At 35.4% G+C, this 20,505-nt stretch overlaps 2 protein-coding genes across 2 annotated transcripts; both read left to right on the forward strand.

Annotated features, from left to right (window-relative positions):
• Window positions 1-2,659: 2,659 nt before the first annotated feature.
• LOC134234214 (uncharacterized) lies at window positions 2,660-3,988 on the forward strand. The gene is made up of 3 exons (XM_062716270.1): window positions 2,660-2,898; window positions 3,070-3,144; window positions 3,496-3,988. Exons 1-3 carry the CDS (start codon window positions 2,662-2,664, stop codon window positions 3,844-3,846), a joined length of 663 nt encoding a protein of 220 aa, XP_062572254.1. The 5' UTR covers window positions 2,660-2,661; the 3' UTR covers window positions 3,847-3,988.
• Window positions 3,989-12,146: 8,158 nt separating this feature from the next.
• Window positions 12,147-16,314, forward strand: LOC134234197 (uncharacterized protein K02A2.6-like). The gene is made up of 3 exons (XM_062716252.1): window positions 12,147-12,471; window positions 12,710-15,848; window positions 16,104-16,314. Exons 1-3 carry the CDS (start codon window positions 12,147-12,149, stop codon window positions 16,312-16,314), a joined length of 3,675 nt encoding a protein of 1,224 aa, XP_062572236.1.
• Window positions 16,315-20,505: the final 4,191 nt, after the last annotated feature.

Raw genomic sequence — 20,505 nt, forward strand, 5'->3', positions numbered from 1 at the left:
ATAGGCTGCATGTTTCGTATACGGACCCCCCCCCCCCCCTTACTGTGGTAAAAATAAGAAGGGGGTACCCCGTACACGAAACAAGCGCCTGTTGCATGTACATTGTACTTCACGAAGTTGAACATTAACTTTCTTTGGTATAAAGGGATCGTAAAGAACACCATGTCCTCTATAAAAAATGAATAATTTTTGCCCGAAGTGTCACGAATTTGAAGGCTAATTCATCCCATGATCAATGATATCGTCTCGCGTCTTTCCGGCAAGCTCGAAAATGTTTCTTTGCTTGTCGGAAAGGCCCGAGAAGTTGCGAATGAGCCCAATCATTATTTATGCATGTAATTAACTAAATTTTTATTTATAACTCTGGAATTCCTCTTTATTCTTTCATAAGATTATATTTCCCAAGTTTATATATAGTTTTTAAATTTAAATGTCTTTTGGGTGACAGACTTTTGTTTAGAAATTAGGTTTTGAATTGTTGTGAAAGAAAAACAAAAGGCATTTAAAAAGTGAAGATTATCTAACGCCCCCGACACTCTTGAAATAAAAACAACCAGGATTAAATTTGAATAAAGCTATAGAATTCAAATGACCAATTGCAATCAAATTTTCATTTAGACACGGATAATTTAGATCTTCGAAACAAATATATGAATTTTCAGTATATATTACAATATATTTTCACTTTTTAATATTTCGATTTAGTAAAAATCTGCAAAAAATTTGATTGGACGTTTTCGGTATAACAGGTGTATATAAATTACCTGGTAATATCCAGCAATTCAAAGCATTAGAAAAAAATCATGTTACAAATGTTGTCCAGAGAACTGGTTTTAGGTATGTAAAATGTTGACTTACGACGCATTTGAAGAAATTATTTTTTTTCTTTCGTCGTATAGTTTAAGAGAAGATGCCTGGGATGTTCTTTTAAAACAAACAAGAAAATTTCTAACGTTTCATTTCACTCTTCTTGAATTTTATCATTATACATGTATATTTTTTTAAAAATATAAAATGCGAAGAAGAATATTTTAAGAATTAATATCTTGCAAATTTTATTTAAACTTGTCGAAGACTCATTTCCGAAAATTTCATCCATATGGCTCATTGTTTGAAATTTTCAGTTACATTGTGTTTATTTTATCAATAAGATTTTTGAAAAGGGTTTAGATAAAGAACAGTGTTCAAACTCGCGAATCCAGTAAACAAAAGGAATTGTTGACAGAGCAAATCACGTACTCCGCATGGAAATCCCAAAAGTGGGATCAGATTCCGAGGCCATAAAACTTAGATGAGATTACTTTTGATCTCAGTCTCAATTTTACTAAAGGAATTAATAGTGGAAAATGAGATTGAGATCAAAAGTGAGGTCGTGCCTTGTTGGAATAGACATTCCCTTGTTAACCGGTAACATCTGTAGCAAGCATTAGTTCAGAAGATCACAGGAGTTCGCGTACCTATCAATTTTGCCGAAATTTTCGGTAAATAAAGAAGATACGTAATACAAGTGTGTTATTATTATACGTATTACGTATTTTTTATTTAATGAAAATTTCGGTATAATTGATAGGTACGCGAACTCCTGTGGGAAGATGGAACATATTAGAAAGCAATGTCCTAGAACAAATTGTATGAAACTTCTCAGACAAAAAACAACCCACCGATATAATTTTTTTTCCATTAAAAATTTTGATATCGACTGAAGAATTAGAAAAACTATTTTTAAACGAATTTCGAAATCCTTGTATAAGATCAACATATTTTCAGTAGCTTGTCTTGGTTTAAAAGTTGATCGCATTCCTAACTTGTTATCTTGCGTATTGAATCAAAGAGAGACATACATGTAATACCGCAGTGATAGATGTGGAAAAGTCATAATCACGTTTTGTTACATTGCACATGTAGTTATTTTTCAGGACTCTAGCCCTACCAAACACTCCACATGTGGTTTTACATACACTCGCTGTTACATTTTGAGCAAATTGCTGGGACACTTATATATTTGTTTTATTGAAATGAATCGATTTCTATGAAATCTTATTTAATTTTTGTATGTGAGCAGCATCTTCGCTAGCCAAGGGTTTCTGATACGCTACTCTCCTCATAAACCCTTGGCCTACGGTGTTCATAGAAATCAGGATTTTTTCCAGAGTTCTGATTGGATTTCATTACACCCAGGTCGACCAATCAGCAATTGTTTTTTGTAAATGACGATATTTGCGTTCGGGGATACATCACGCAAGTAAACAACGATCCGTAAGATAACATTCAATTCTATGAATAGCCATGGTGTCATCCAATATCTTCTAAATATGTGATTAAGAATCTATATTGAAGCCTCAGATTTGTTCTATAAATAATGAATAAACATAACTCAATTATTGCTTCTTAATTATTCTTGAAAAAACTTGGATTTAATTTTCTTAACACGTGTCTTTATTTCTGGCGATGACGCAATCTGTGCATACCTGATAGATTCGAGATCACGTGACGGAAAACAACTTCACCGTATGCCAAGGGTTTATGAGGAGAGGAGCGTATCAGAAACCCTTGGCTAGCGAAGATGTGTGAGCAGCAGTATTTATTTTTTACTGAACAGCAGACCAAACTCATGGTACAAGATTTAACTTTCGTCTTTTTTCTCTTTTTACAGGTGTATTGATGTGTTTGCCTGTCTTTTCCGAGACCGGATGTGCAAATTACCAACATTGCAAGAAAACTCGACTTCCATGGAAACGACATGTTGTGCAGTATTACAGACCATGTAGTGGTGAACAAATCATAAACACTACTGTGTCTCCAATCCTCGAGAGAGAAGACTTTGTACAGTTAAAGAATAACTACTTAGCAAGTCTGCGTGAACTGTCTTGGCAGATTCAGAATTTAACATTATTCGCTGTAAGTATATGTGCTAAGTATTTTCTTATTCATTGTTTGCATGAAGAGAAACCAACAGACGTCACATTTAAACTAAAGAACACGCACACACACGAACATACTGAATCATGAAATAAATTTATACAGTTATGCGAAGAAACCTAACCTGTATATTACGAAACCTTTTTTCAGGTTAATAGAATGCCAGCCTACAGCACTGCCGAAAGATCTAGTGTAGTGGTTAAAGAGGGGAGGAGGTGTAGATCGGTAAATACCCATTATCTATCTTACTTTCAGCTTCATACATCCATATTACATGTATTACTTTTATTTGTGTACATAATATAATTCTTAAGGTATTTGATTGGATAAAAAAAATGATAGCGTAATAGATTGAGTCACCAAAAACGTATCGATCCACCTGATGTTACATTTAAATTTTGTAAAATTAATTTGAAGTCCTTTTTATGGCCAATGATTTTTTTTTCTGACACTAATTGAATCAGAATTAAATTATAAGGAGTAAATCTAAAAGCTACTCACTTTATAAATTGGATAGCGGCATATATTATATATTCATTTCTTAAACCATCTTGAAATCAACATAATTTATTTTAGAGCTCTGTTATTGTTAAATCCTTCGAAGAACTCACGGAAATCGGACTTCAAATGAATATTATACACCAACATTTCTCTGTCATAATGGAATTTCAATGGAATGAGCGCCACCTCTTGGACACACTGTGCATTCTGAGGAAGATTTATCATAGACACGGAGAATCCGAAGACCATTCGAACACTACTTTGAATGCTGTTACCCAATATTCTCTGTGTATTAAACATAAAGCGGACTGTGCCAATTTCTATACATGGTTATCCGAGAAACTCCAAAATGTGAATAATAAAATGGATCGTGTGTTTAAGTTATCTCGTAGATTCGTATTTCAAGGACAATATTACATTTCATAGAGTACAATATGCATGGCATATCTATGAAGATATGGACGACTTTATTTCTGATGCAATACTATACTCTGTTTATTTTATATACAAATCATATTTGAATAATGTTTATTTGTTCAACCATGGCAATAAAATACATAGTCACTTATTTACTCTTTATTCAATTAATTTTATATAATGTAGGTTCAGGTATTCTGGATGTTAGGGGTGGGACGATATACCGATACAGCGATACATATATCGATATTTTCCTCCAAGATACGGTTTACGATACAAGCATTCAAATATCGGTACGAAACGATACACAAACGACCTATCCAAAAATTGAAAATGAAAGTACCTGTCCTTGGTTTAAAAATGGCGGCTGATGTTATTTTTGTACGAAAAAAAATATAAAATTGTTAATATGTGAAAGAGATGATGTTGATCAGGAACTGCCAGAATTTTCCTGAAAAAGACTTGAATTTCTACCTGTACGTAGCTGGTGTAATTTTTTTAATCAATTTTTTAATAGTATAGCCTAGTCTGTGTCCTATGAGGTCAAAGGTCAAATCTCACGTTAATCAATTTACTGGCACTTTTTGGATAATTTGGAACTAATTATGCAAATTGTTGACAAATTTTATGGAAAAATTTGCATTTTGGAGAAGTTAAATGGATTTAAATAATTGAAAAGGGGGAGGGGGCACCTGCTCAGCTTGTCAGAGGGATGACGTAATGTGTGCAATTGATGTGTGTCAAACATTTATGCAATATGAATTTTGATTCTACATATAATGTTGTAGGTGACATAAAACCCATTCCTCACCTATCCTGCTATTTTAAATGCCAAATGGAGTTCACCAAGGTATGTTTAAAACATTTGATTGTTCAGATTACACTGTTGTTAATAGGAAAGTAATGCCTAATTTCTCAAAACTTTGGCTACTTGTTGTCTGTAATTATAGTTGACACAGTTACTTATTAATTTGACACAATTACTTATTAATTATGAATGTGAACTAAAGTTGAAATTCTTAAAAATTTATTTTTTTTTTTTTTCAGTGGCTCATTTCTAGCTGACTGATGTGGGATTGCAAGCAGTTAAAGCCTGGATGGGTGGCTTCATAAAAAATCAGGCCAGTTTCAGAAGTGAACAATTTTGTACCAGTAGCAGAGGCAATGATCATTCAGAAAACAAGATACAGCTGTCAACAATATTACAGTCCACAACAGCCAAGTTAAAGGTATATAGTCAACTGACTCTTAAGTTTGTATTATTTTTTTGTGTTTGATTTCTTTTTTACACTGTTTTCATCTGTCATCATCATCTCTTGCCAATCAATGTGTACTCTCTGAAACTTTCTCTTTTTCCTTCTTCTTTTGGAATTGAATATCTGCTGTCTGATTGCTGGCACTGATCTGTGATTGTCCAAGACAGGGGAGGTCAGTAAGGTGCTCAACATTTCATACGGGATGTTTGGTCCTACTGACTTCTTCTACTCTTGTGGCATCTTGGACATCATTGTCGGTGGTCGCATATCAGACAAAATCATCATTTTTTGACAAGGACATGTGTTTTCAAGATTTTGGATAAACACTGTGCAGAAATAATGATACACAAGACAGACAGAATTTATGTACTCCATTTTAATCCAACCTTCTCTACCCCCCCCCCCCCCCTCCCTGTTTTAGCTTCCAAGCATCTCCAGGAGTGATTATAGGTTTTGGTATATTTTCTATGCTGAACCATTGAAAGTATATAGACATGCTTTTTAATCATTTTGTTTTTTTTTGGTACCTTTACAGTGCAGAGTTGCCTCCCCTTTTTCTACAGCAGCCTGAAGAATGTATGTAGGTAAAATGCACATATAAATTCCTTTTCTTGTAAATTCAGAATTATAAAATCCAAAATTTCACAGAATTTTTGGTATTTATTATCTAATAATGCATATTGTTACAAGAAATACCCATCAAAGAAGTCTTAATATGACCAGGGATAATCCAATTAGAGTAGTAAGTACCACTTCCTGACAGAGGCTGAATTGACCAGGTTGGATAATCTGCTTATAACAAAGGTATTAATCTCTTTCCCTTAACTTTTATACTAATTTTTTATAGCCTATATATTGTAGAATTTTTTAATATTTGTTTTACTAAAATTAAAATGTGCTAAATATTTTTATTTTTAATATTTCCAAGAATTTTATGCTTTTTGAAGGTATTTTTTTGAAAAATTGTTTAAAAATATTTACTTATGCAATAGGTTAAGTTTTGTTCTTGAAATTTGTGTAGGACATATATATCTAGTATACAAAAATATAAGGAAAGAAAATAACTGTCATGCATGTGAGCTGTGAGCATTTCAAATCTGAGAACTGTGTGCCTAATGCTTATTTTACCCTCTGATTTAAGGTGTTCCAGCACATCAATTAAAGGGCCATAACTCTGCTTAGGAATCATCAATTTCAATGAAACTTCACCGGCCACTTTGTAGATACAAAAGACTCCAGCATGTAAAATTTCAGCAAAATCAGACAAGGTTTGTGTCCTTATTAGGTTACAGACTACTTATTTTACCCCTATTTCATTGACCACTCAAGTAGTTCCAGTTTAAAAATAGAGGTTTTTTCTTAAAAATTCTTTGGGGTGTTTATGGGGTGGACTGATGTTATTTTTGGGTATAGATGGAAAGGAGAGGGTTTGAAAAAAAATATAAAATTGTTAATATGTGAAATTTTGCACTTGCGCGCGTAGTAGGGAGGGTGTAAAGAGGCCCATATTTACCCTTTTCCCGAAGAGAAAGTGAAAAAAGCAGGGTAGGGGTTATTTGCGATGCCTTAGCAGGAACTGCATGCGATGAATTTTCCTGAGAGTCTGAAAAATTTTTGGACTTGAATTCTTCTTACTCTGTGCCAAGTTTCAGGTAAAGCTGGTGTAATTTTTTTAATCAATTTTTATAGTATAAAGGAATGTATAGCAAAATAATTGGTAGTCTGTGTCCTATGAATGGCGGCTTGTACGAGCGAAGAGATGATGTTGATATTGAAAACACACTTTAGAACTAATAAGTCGTTGGTTAGGGGTAAAACGTTTTCACTTTTAAGCAACCTCGGAAGATTGGTCGGAAGATTGGACAAGAAAAGTTCAGTATGTAATGCGTGCTATACACAGAAAATATCGTTTCCAGAACATTTGATTTGTTAGTCCATCTTGTACCTTTTTTGTAATCTCAGCTTGGCTACAGACTTTCAGCAATGAATTTATAAAAATGTAAATGTGATGGCTGTTTTTTAAATGAATTTTTAGTCAGTGTTTTCTGATAAACTACCCACCTATTTGTACACAACTTCTGAATATAATTTGGTAATAATAGTATGTACATGTATTATTGTTTTTGTCAAGTTTTAGTCAATGAAATTGATGAACTTCAAGTATAAATTTCAAAGCAAACATGATTTGATATAGAATAATTTGTTGATTTAATGTCAAGACAAAAAAAAAGAAATAAAATATTAATTCTTTTGAATAGTTTTATAATTTCTCATAATATCGAGATACGTATCGTATCGTGCCAATATATCGAGATACGTATCGTATCGCAAGATGTGTGTATCGTCCCACCCCTACTGGATGTGTAAAGCAAGTTGAGGAGTGACAACTCCTGTTGCCCTTTGCAGCAAGAGTTCAATGAAGTAACCGGGCAATATCTTAAAAACAATATCGGCCATAAGAATATAATACTTATTTTATTTGGATGGATTTTATTTAGGCGGGTGGAGGTAAAACCTTACAGAATGATTATTGTTTTAAAAAATGCGGAATTTTATAGTAAAGGTGGGTCACCTCAAAGTTTAAGGGGTCAGATTTCGTGGTACTTTGTCACAAGAAATACACATGTGAAAGCCAAAGCCCCAACCACTCCAAAATTATGGGCAAGGTCAAAGTTTTTGCAGACAGACAAACACCGACAGTCAGACAAGGCAAAGCACATTCTCCCGAATCTTCGATTACGTAGGCATAGCAATCAAACAGGCAACAATGTAGTGGATATACATATATAATCTATGAATAAAAGCTATAAATTGCGACTTTATTGGCTGGATGAAACACGGATTGTAATTTCTTTATGTCGATTTTCTTTTTCCCTTTCACATACTACCCTCAGTTGCATACTGTATCTCGGATGATGAATTGCCATCATCTTATGAGTTGTCTTGACTGTTATACGATCATGTATAGTGTCTTTTTCTTAGTTCTATAATTTCATCAGATTTTCTGTGAGTCAGGGTGACCGTGGACGTGTGTGCGTTGCGTGTCAGGGAGGGTGTGTGTGTAGGAGAGAGAGAGAGAGAGAGAGAGAGAGAGAGAGAGAGAGAGAGAGAGAGATTTTAACCTAATTAAGTTCCGGTTAAAGTTTGTCGTACACTGGAAAGATTACGATTTATCTTAAAAAATAATGTTTTGAATCAATTATAAAAAAGCACATTCTTTTTACCAAGGATAATAAAGTAATAAAAACTAATATCAATAGTCCATCAGCACGCACAGAGCTCCTTCAATTAAGATGAGATCTTCTAAAATAAACATAATGGAAATTCATTGGATCTTTTATCAGATCTATAAGTTTATGTTTTTTCAATTCGACATCATGACAAATTATAATAATTTTCTTTTTTAAAGAGATTAAGAAATGTCAACGACTCGATTGTCACAGAAACCTAAAGGGTTTTTATAAGGTCACTGACATAATTTTGAATTTTAATTAAACCAGTTTAAACCACAGAAAAATCGTTATGATTTGAGAGGAAAAAAAAACAAGGGTATTAAACATTTTTTTTTTTTTAAAAGTGATTGGAGAATTATTCAAATTAAAGTAAACACTGAGATTGGAAAAAAAATCGTTCATGTCACGTAAGTTAATTTTGCATTGTCACCATAATCAGATTTCTGAATAAGTCTGAACAAATCGTAATTTAAAATGTTTATTTTATAATTATATAATTTGATTAGTGACTGCAAGAGAAAGACGGGGTTAAGACAAACATTATATCCAGTGCAAAGTATTCAACCATAATTAAATTATATCATTAAAGAAACACAGGGCAAAGAAACGCTGTAAAAACCATTACAGCAAAATCTTTACAAACTGACAAACTACCCCAATGACGTCAAGCCGGAAACCACTTGCATTTGTCTATTGTCTAAATCAGTTTAAATAGTTTGGTTAAAATGCTTTCATTGCCATTTTTATTTTCATTTTCTTTTCACAGAATTTCAAGATGACTGTATTCAATTTTCCAAATATTTTTTTTCAGACTTATGATTGCAATTGTTCCATCCGAGAAATGGGTTACAAATTCCCTACCTTGGTTTATGTGGGGTTTATAGTTACTTGGGAAAAGATCCAGCATCCGAAGCAGGTCTGGTAATGTTCATCCCTAGATGCATCATCCATGTAAGTTTTGTCCTGGTAGAGCTTACAGTTACACTGAATTGGACCTGCACCTAAAACTTCAAGCTGGTCATTCATCTGCAAAATGTAGGCCAATTCCAGCATTTGAAGCAAGTTTTGCTTGTGCTTATCCCTAGAAGTATCATCCTTGTAAGTTTGGTCCAGGTAGGGCTTATAGTTACTTGAGAATGGACTGCTTCTAAAACTTAAACTGGGGTGCCAACGGTAATAACACAGAAACGTAATACTTACATTTGCAAATACGTTGCCTTATACAGCACTATTCGAGCAAGGCGTATTTACACCTGTGTAAAACAAGTTCGTCATGTGACCATTAAACGATCTACGTAATTTTATAGTGAAGTCAAAAGTGATCAACATGTTCAACGCATTCAATTTATATCGTTGAGGTTAAAAAAAAATACATCATTTTATGGGTTTTTAAATTATAGTACCTTACTATTAGTAAAATCGGTCACAAATGTAAATACAAGAGGCCCATGGGCCACATCGCTTATCTGAGCTCATTGGCTAGGAAGAAGCAGAAATCAGTGCAATATTGAATGGGGTAGGGGACGGGCAACTTTAATTTACACTACCTCAGGATGCTTCCATATCAATATTACTAATCATGACTTTGCTGTTCTTAAATTGACGAATTTTAAAGATTTTCCAACTATGTTTTCCACCGTCACAGTAGCTCATTCTGTAGAGCTCTCGCTCCATGATCAGAAGATCGTGGGTTAAAGGCCCGGCGGCGACTGACCAAAGTTGATAAAAAAAAAATAGGGAGCAACTGTTCCTTCGCCAACCGCTTGACACTATGAAGTGAAGGTTACAGGTCCTTCGGATGAGACCTTAATAACTAAGGCCCCATGTCACAACAGGCTTAGACACGATAAAGATCCCTCACTGCTCAATGGCCCTGAGTGCCGAGTAAAGGTCTTAATTTGAAGCCCTTCACGGGATATGGTGAAGTCTCTCTCTGAATGAAAATTCTCGAAAGGGATGTAAAACGACATAAAACCTATCAATCTTATGTTTTCTCGTGTAAAACTCTGATCTCTCATTGTAGCCCCAGCCAACCCACCCTAAATTTAAACAAAATTGAATTTACACTACCTGAGGAAGTTTCTATAATAATATGACTAATCATGGCTGTGCTCTTCTTGAGCAAACGATTTTTTTTCAAGATGATGCCTATATATATTCTTATGTTAAACTTAACTGACCCTTTGATGTGCCCCCCATGATATGAACAAACTTGATCTACAATGCATAAGGTTATGACTAATAATGGCTAAGTTGTTCTTGAGAAAAAGATTATAAAGATCATTCCTATGTACAAGCAATTCATACTAGAAAAGAATTTACCAAGAGAAAGTTTCAAAAATAGAATTAACTAAGCAGCAATTAATTAACAAAGATTGCATTAAAGTCCATGGGGACAAGCAATATTTTAAAATAAAAAATCAAATAATAGGAATATCAATAAATACTGTAGGGGAAAGATGCATTAAAACATTAGAAATAGAGTGACAACGATTTTTTAACCAGATATTAAGTTTTTAAAATGGATTTTTTTATTAATTAAAAACAAGAGGGAGATAATACTTAACAGAATTCAAGGTCATAAATCAATACACACCCAACCCTTACATGCTAATAATAATAAACGGGAATTATGTTTAAATAAACATCTTTTACGTATTCAATTTTATTGAATCTGGTGCTATTAGGGATGGAATACCTTAACTTCTTTGTTGCTGTTTCAGCATCCGACTTCTTCAGACAGCTTGACTTTCCTGAAGATTTGTCTTATATACCTTTTAGTTTGGCTAATCCATTTCAAGGGTTGTCAAATCATTCCATTATTTGAGGTCTTCTATGCGTTTTACTCAAACCCCTTCACCATTACACCTATATCAAACTTCGTAAACTTTAACCCCCTGTTGTGACCCTGCCCTGCCCCCAGGGGTCATGATTGGAACAATCTTGAATTTATACAACCTGATATTTCGGTTATATTATGACTTTTCATGGCTTTGCTGTTCTAAAGAAGAAGATTTTTAAAGACATTCTTTTTTCCCCCGTGTAAAACTTCGACCCCCTCTTCCGTCCCTGTCCTACCCCCGGGGGTCAAGATATGATCAAAATTGAATCTACACTACCTGAGGATACTTCCTGATGAGTTTCATCTTTCCTGGTCCAGTGGTTCTTGAGAAGATTTTTAAAAGATGCCATTCCTTTTCACTAATTCATAATTATCTCCCCTTGGAAGAGGGCATAGCCTTCATTTCCTCTTCACCCAAGGATACTTTGTAGCTAGTTTGGTTGAAATTGGCCCAGTGGCTCTTGAGAAGATGAAAATGTGAAAAGTTTACAACGACAACGACAACAACGGACAAATTTTGATCAGGAAAGCTCACTTGAGCCTTCAGCTCAGGTGAGCTATATGTAGTAATAAGGTATCATTTGAAAACTTTTATCGGGATGTAATAAGAGTTCGCATTTGATCAAATCTACCAAAAAGCCCTATATAATTAGATCACATGACCAATCCGTATTTACATCCCGATGTTTTGAAATACCTTATTTCTTAATTAACCCTATTGATTACATTTTGCGTTGTTACATGTATTACATTTCGCGTTGTAACATAGCTCATCTCAACTTTGTCGAGGTGAGCTAAAACTTTGAATTCCAATTGTGGCCCCTGTAACGATAAGTGTTAACTAAATCTACCATGTCTTAATTATGATCGGGTTCGATGTTCAATATAGTATGTTGATGTTTACTGAATAAACGTTACATGGTGTCAGAAGTACACGTGCACCATTGATTTTGGTGAATGCTATCCCTCCTATTCGGCATGAGTAACGGAGATGGTGAAAATCAGGCAGATGGTGTTGCAGCGGCACCGCAGAGAGTGTATGTCCCGACAAATATACCGTTTCCAGCGAAATTGGACATTCGAGGCAACTTGGCTACGAATTGGCGCCATTTTAAACGGGTATGGGAGAACTATGAAATTGCAACCGGACTGAAAGATAAGAATAATGAATTGCGTGTAGCAACTTTATTAACATGCTTAGGTGCAGAAGCATTATCTGATTACGATGGCCTCAAGTTCAACAACGATGAAGATCGTAAAGATATCATCAAAGTACTACAAGTACTAGAAGACTTCTGCATAGGTCAGACGAATGTGATATACGAACGATACACGTTCAACAAAAGAGAACAAGAGTTAAATGAAACTATTGACAGTTATGTTGCTTCATTACGCACACTTGTGAAAACCTGTAGATTCGGTGTTTTACAAGAAGAAATGATTCGAGATAGGATCGTACTCGGGATTAGGGACAATCACACAAGAAAGAAACTGTTACATGAGAAAGGCATAGACATACAATGTTGTGTTGACATTTGTAGAGCTAGTGAGAAGTTCACAACTTCAAGAGATAGAGGAAGTGCAGTTTGTGAAGAAAACTAAACCAGTGTCAGACAAACAGAAGAAGGGTCCTAGAGACAAACAAGAAGTAAGCTGTGAGTACTGTGGTTTACGACACCGTAAGGATAAAGCAGATTGTCCGGCTTATGGCAAAGAGTGTTCTTCATGCGGACGCAAGAATCACTTTGCTCGTGTGTGTAAACAAGGGAACACTAAGCAGCAGAAAAAGTTCCGACCTGGCAGAAGGCCACATTCAAAGAAATCGGTACATGATGTGAATGACTATTCATCATCCAGTGAATGTGAATATGTTCTCACTGTCGAAGAAGTACACAATGTCAACAAGAAAAAGAAGATTACAGCTCAGATGCTTATCAATGACCAAACCGTACATTTTCAGTTGGATTGTGGATCTAGTGTGAATATTCTACCTGAGACATTGTACAAGAAGCTGTGTAATGACCACGAGAACCTGACAGAAACTAATATGACATTAGTGATGTACAACAAGAGTGAGACGAAGCCATTGGGGAAAAGAAGGCTGACTGTTCGCAATCCTAGAAACAGAAAAAAGTACAACGTTGAATTTGTGATAGTGTCAGGAACAGAACTTAACCCTATTCTTGGAGTATCGGCGATACAATCGATGAAACTTATCACTGTGAATGAGCAGAACTTTGTTGCACAGATTGGTGGAAAGTGTAGTGACACTACAGAGCCTCTTACCAAAGAACATTTGAAACAACAGTATCCAACATTATTTGATGGACTTGGAAAACTTGAAGGAGAGTTACACCTCAGGATTGACACTACTGTGCAGCCAACAAAGATACCTACCAGGAAAGTGCCACTATCGCTCAAGTCGGATCTAAAGAAAGAACTTGATCGGCTACAGAATCTAGGAGTTATCTCTCCAGTAACAACTCCAACTGACTGGATATCATCCATGGTTGTAGTGAGGAAGTCAAATGGGGCAATTAGACTTTGTATTGATCCGAAACCCCTAAATGTAGCACTTCAGAGGAATCATTACCCCACTCCAACCATAGAAGACATCCTACCAGATTTGACAAAGGCCAGGATTTTCTCAGTGGTGGACGCGAAGGACGGATTTTGGCATGTCCTGCTCGACAAAACCAGTAGTTTCCTAACAACATTTGGAACACCCTGGGGACGTTACCGTTGGTTGAGGATGCCTTTTGGCATAGCACCAGCACCTGAAGAATTTCAGAGGAGGATGGATGAAGCTCTTGAGGGTTTGAATGGAACCAAAGCAATTCACGATGACATACTTGTCTACGGTTGCGGAAACACAGATGAAGAGGCGATTAGAGACCATAATCGAAAGCTTATTGAGTTGATGGACCGATGTAAGCAGAAGAACATTAAACTGAACCTTGACAAACTGAAATTAGGACTTACATCAGTGTCTTACCTTGGGCATGTTATTTCAAAGCAGGGACTGAGTGCTGATCCAAGTAAAGTACAAGCAATAAGAGAGATGCCTACTCCTACAGACAGACAAGCAGTACAGCGTTTGTTAGGAATGGTCAATTTTGTGCAGAGATTTGTACCCAATCTTTCAGAAGTTACTTCTACGCTTTGGGACTTGTTGAAAAGTGACACTTATTTTCATTGGGATGAGCAAGTCCATGGAAATGCCTTCAGCACTATTAAGAAGATTTTGTCAGAAGCACCGGTCTTGAGTTTCTTTGATCCAAATAAAGAGACAATACTACAGTGTGATGCATCGCAGAATGGATTAGGGGCTTGTTTGATGCAGGATGGACATCTGGTTGTGTATGCTTCGAGAGCATTGACCCAGACAGAGTGCAATTATGCGCAAATTGAGAAAGAATTGCTGGCCGTAGTTTTTGGACTCGAGCGTTTTGAGAATTACACGTATGGTCGTCACGTCAAGATAGAGTCAGATCATAAGCCGCTTGAAATCATCCAAAGGAAGAGTCTTGTGATGGCACCTAGGAGACTTCAGAGGATGCTATTGCGACTCCAGAAGTTTGATTACGAGATAGTCTATAAGAAAGGTGCAGAGATGTATGTAGCCGATACGCTAAGCAGAGCTTATCTACCAGCATCAGAAGAGGATATGGAGAAAGCAAGCATATTCGATATTGATCAGAGGAGCTACATATCAATATCCGAAGCAAAGATTATGAAAATAAAAGAAGCGTCTGAGGAGGATGAAACAATGAAGTTGTTGAAACATGTCATCAAGTCGGGATGGCCAGACTGCAAGGATGAACTTCCAGATAAAGTTCAGTGTTACTTCCCATTCAGAGATGAACTTGTCATCCAGGACGGCCTAGTATTCAAAGGGGAGAGAGTTGTGATTCCTGATAGAGTTCGCAGAGACATTATTGAGAGGGTTCACGAAACACATATTGGAATACAAGGATGCCTAAGAAGGGCACGAGAGACAGTGTATTGGCCCAATATGAACAATGACATTGAGAATTATATACAGTGTTGTGAAATTTGTAGTTCATGTCAGCCTGACCAGCCAAAGGAACCAATGATTTCACATGATATCCCAAAGAGAGCCTGGGAAAAAGTTGGTTGTGACTTATTTGAGTTTGACGGAAATGACTACCTTATATGTGCAGACTATTTCTCAGATTTCTTCGAAATAGACAGATTACATGGAAAGACTGGCAAGGAAGTCATTACAAAGATGAAAGCTCAGATAGCGCGTCATGGCATTCCGGATGTTATTATATCTGATAATGGGCCACCATTCAACAGTAGAGAATTTCAGGATTTTGCTGAAAAGTACGAGTTCGAGCACAGGACTTCATCTCCTCGTTACCCTCAGTCAAATGGAAAAGCAGAAAACGCAGTCAAGATTGCTAAGGCCCTAATGCGCAAATGTGTCCTTGACCAGAAAGATCCTTTCTTAGCACTTTTGGACTGGAGAAATACACCAAGTGAGACCATTGGATTTTCAGCTGCAGAAAGACTGTTTGGCAGGAGAACCAGGACTAGACTCACACTTTCCTCAAAGCAGTTGAAAACTCATAATTCCAGTGGGATCTCCAGGAAGCTGTACAAGAGGAAAGGAAAAGAAGCTAGCTACTATAACCGCGGCACAAAGGAAATGCAGTAATTACATGCGGGAGACACTGTACGAATTCGTCCATTCGGGAGAGAGAAGTCGTGGACAAAAGCACAAGTAAGAGATCAAGTGGATATTCGCTCCTATGAAGTTCGTACAGAAGATGGACGCGTATGTAGGAGAAATCGAAAACATCTACGACTTAGCAGGGAACCGTTTTCTAAGGAAGACTTACCCAGAAACACCAGTTTGTTCCCTGATGTAAATAAAGACAATTTGGAGACTAGTGTTTCTACTAACAGAGACATGGACAGAGTGGAAACCCCAGTTCAGAGTACATTACAAGCACAGAACACACCGATAGTTGACAAGAGTACCACACCAGCCAAAACATGTCCTTTACCAAATCCAACATCTGAAGTATCGGGCAAACGTCATACAAGGAGTGGCCGCGAAATCAAACCTCCACAGAAGTATCAGGATTTCGTGTGTAATGTTGAGTGTTTTGTGTAGGAGAGGTAGATAGTGATAAGGTCATAATAATACCTTGTCTACCTCAGGTTTCCAAAGAAATCTAGTCATTTTGTTTTCTATGTTGCTACAAGTAGTTGCATAACAGTTTAGTTTGTTTGTATGTTATTGCAAGCCAGTAATTATTTTTAATACTCTGACATTCAAATTCTGGACAATATAGACTATTATGGGACTTTGATAAATTAAGCTTTATGTATAATTTACATTTGAAAATGCTCTGTTTGTAAATTCATAATTTTAAGAAAAATCTTGAGAAAGGGGATGTAACGATAAGTGTTAACTAAATCTACCATGTCTTAATTATGATCGGGTTCGATGTTCAATATAGTATGTTGATGTTTACTGAATAAACGTTACAGCCCCATCGGACTCCTTTGGTACACGTTAAAACAAACTTGAACACTACCTGAGATGCTTTCCTATTCATACATGTAAAAGTTTAATGATATTGCTCGAGATTTTTTCCTTAACTTTCCCCCGCGAAAATTAAAATTTTTGAGATAAAAAATAAGAATAAACAAAATCAGAGCTAATTTGTTTCCAATATTTTCTGGCCAAGTGTAAGTCTTGAGCTTTTTTAAGAGACCTCGACATTAACTTTTTTTCTTCACTTTACTCCCAAAAATGAAGGCATGTCCATTTAATTGGATAAATATTAATAATACCCCCTTCATTCATTATTTTACAATATGCAATGGCCTGTCAAACTACTGAATTTTTTTTATCATAACTAAAAGTTATAGATTATTTTTGAAATCTCGATTCCCCTTTCTACGTGATTACCAAACCCCATGTGGCTAGATATCAATTTGTTTCACAAAGTAAAGGAAATTAACAACACAATAAACAACAAAACAAAACAAACTTAATAAAATGATAGACCTGATGTAAATATATTTTTGAAACTCAGCAATCTCTCTTGTAAACGAAAATCCAAAAAAAAATTCTGAAGACTTTTTTATTTCGTGTCAAAATGAAAAACCAATTAATGAGTAAAACGTGCTGAACATTCCGTCAATTAACATCAGGGCGCAAAACACAGTGTTTGTCTATCCTCCGATAACTTATTTCCTGTAGTGGACATTAAAATCACAACTTTATACATTTCTTCGGAACGTTTCCATTTCTCTCCTCTCTCGGAAATATTTTAATCACGTGAACTGTTGTGATTTATTGCCTGTCATGTGTCATTCTCTTTCCAATCAGAATTCTCGTCATTTGATTCTGTATTTTCATGTTTTCTTTTTCGTCTGTATCTAAAAAGAGAGATTTGTTTGACAGAATATATATATTTAATTACAACAACTCTTAAACTAATATAACCGCCCCAAGTGAAGAAATATTAATACAGAAAGCACAAAGAAATTCACTTTTTTTTGGCTATGTCTAAATATTACGAGCCTGAGGAATATTTATGAGATGCATCTAAAGAATAAAAGGAATCCGATCTATCATTTTATTCCCGGATTTTTTTCATTCATATACACACATATTATTACAAAGCTAATTGTAGTCCTTGACCTAGGAAAATTTTGATCACAAAAAGGGAAGAGTAATTTGCACAATGTATTCTTCTACGTTGTTTTCATTTCAAAATCTGTCAAGATGCAACACCCGTTAAATCTGACACAAGGTGTATGTATTAACACTGGTAATTTGTGTAAAATACAATGCAAGCATCATGTTTTACAGTTAAAGAGTGTGAAGATGAACTACCCGGTATATTGCTTCAGTAATGTATACCAAATATTGATCATTAAAGAGTTACTGATTAAAGACTTTCTGTCCCTCTTGGCCCCTAATTTGAGAAGCCAGCCTCTTTTTCTTAATATCACCTTACAGATGCCTCTTTTTCTTGATATAACCTCACAGATATATGATTTTGAAGATTTTTTATACAACAACAGTTCAAAAAATCTTTTTTGTTTCCGAGTTAAATGCAAAGGAAACATGAAGGGACCAGCCCGTCAACTCCTTGATAAAGATGTTAAGCAAAAATTGAAAAAGTTTCATTTCTTCACAACCTCTTTTTGAACAGCTTCAATTCAATAATAAAATGCTTTCTTTCGTTCTTAGTATGGAAATTAATGTCGCAGCTATTGCAGAAAAAATACATAACCCCCGTATCTATGGATAACAAAAGTTTCCAAAACAATGTTTTTAAATAAATTTTATTAAATACTTTTATTTTGTTGCCCTTGGTATTTACGATAATTTTACCTTGACAAAATAACATATCCTTGTAACAAGACTCCACTCTACACATAACTTCTTATAAAAAATATCTTATTAGCCATGAAAACTACAGCTTAATTAATGATGTAGTGTGTGATGAATAGGTTTCTACAATGTTGGGCTAGTAGCTTTATTTGTATAGCACTTGTCTCGCTTGTCAGAGGTCTGAGATTCGATTCCCCATATATATATAGTTACCTTATTCCAGGAAGAGTTACAAACCTGATGTTCTACATAATTACCTTTCCCAGTGGCGGTGATTAAGACTTGTGAAATCATCCAAAGCTGATATATCCTTAAGGTATTTCGAAAGTTTTAACAGTTCTCTGTCCTTATCTCTGTTAACATGAGCTTCTCTGAAAGGTTGTATCTACATAAATAAAACATATGAAAAAACAAAAGGCCAAGGGCCTTGAATCTCTCTTCTAATTAATTGTACACTATATCACTTCTATTTGAAGCCTCCAGCTCTAAGTATCATAAGACCCAAATTGCAACAACTGACAAAGTTTGATAAATATTTAGCCGGTTAAGACAGAAGATATTATAATATAACTAAAAAATACCATAAGTAGGTCACGGTGACCTCCTTTTTGATTGAAATCTTCTGAGGCCTCAAGATGCATTAATTGACAAAGACTGATGATTCTAAATCAATACGTACTTGAGATAGCTCGCCGTGACCTACTTTTTGATCGACATTCTCCAAAAACCCAAGATGCACCAATAACAAAGTTTGATGAATCTATAAATACTCGAGATAAATAAATATAGCCATAAAATGTCAAAAGTAGGTCACAGTGACCTACTTTTTGGTTGACGTTTATCGAAAACCCAAGTAGCCTAAAGTGACAAAGTTTGACGATTCTAAGCCAATAAGTACATGAGTTATTCAAAAGTAGGTCACCGTGACTTACTTTTCTGTCGACAATCTCCGAAAACCCAAGATGCTTCAACTGACAAATTTTGATGATTCTAAGTCAATAAGTATCTGAGATACTTAAATATAGCCATAAAATGTCAAAAGTAGGTCACCGTGACCTACTTTTCTGTCGACAATCTCTGAAAACCCAAGATGCCTCAACTGACAAAGGTTGATGATTCTAAGTCAATAAGAACCTTAGATACTTAAATATAGCCATAAAATGTCAAAAGTAAGTCACCGTGACCTACATTTTGGTCGAAGTTTTCCAAAGACCAAAGATGCATCAACTGACAAAGTTTGATGATCATAGGTCTGAAAGTATTCAACACATTCAAAATTAAAAAGTAGGTCACCGTGACCAACTTTTGAGTTAACATGATGTTAAGTCCTATGATGCATCAACTTGCAAGATTTGCTGATCCTAGTCATTATAGTAAGCAAAATATTTTTATTAAGTGAAAATTTTGGTCAACTTTGAAGTGATTTTGAGACCACGCCCTTTGCCCCAGGGCAATTCCCCGTGCAAATTTAAATCTTCAACATATCCTGACTCTTGTATGTAAGTTTGGTGAAAATCTGCCTGGTGGTTCTGGAGAAGAAGATTTCTTAGCAACCAGTACGTCTTGTTTCATTTTCCTGATTATCTCCCCTTGTTTAAGGGTCCCAACCCTAAATTTAGTATAAATGGTAGCCCTTGGACCTTGTTACAAATTTGACAATGATTGGTAAAGTTTATGCACACCACACAAATGGCCATAGCATTAGCTCTGAGCATTTGGCTCAAAAGACCTATTAAATAAATATTGTTAATGCTGAGAAAACGAGATTGAGTTGTCCAAAGAGCTAACTAATATTGCCTTTTGATATCTGTGTATAGTTACTTTCCATTTCCAATTCCTTGGAATTTTCAGCTTCAAAGCATACTGTAAATGAATTTAATTTAAAACTTTCTGATTGTTAGCTCACCTGAGCCGAAGGCTCAAGTGAGCTTTTCTGATCACATTGTGTCC

The sequence above is a fragment of the Saccostrea cucullata genome, unplaced genomic scaffold (assembly GCF_032062105.1).
Source record: "Saccostrea cucullata isolate Sc308-1 unplaced genomic scaffold, CSIRO_AGI_Scuc_v1 ctg329, whole genome shotgun sequence".
In the NCBI taxonomy this organism is placed as follows: domain Eukaryota; kingdom Metazoa; phylum Mollusca; class Bivalvia; order Ostreida; family Ostreidae; genus Saccostrea; species Saccostrea cuccullata.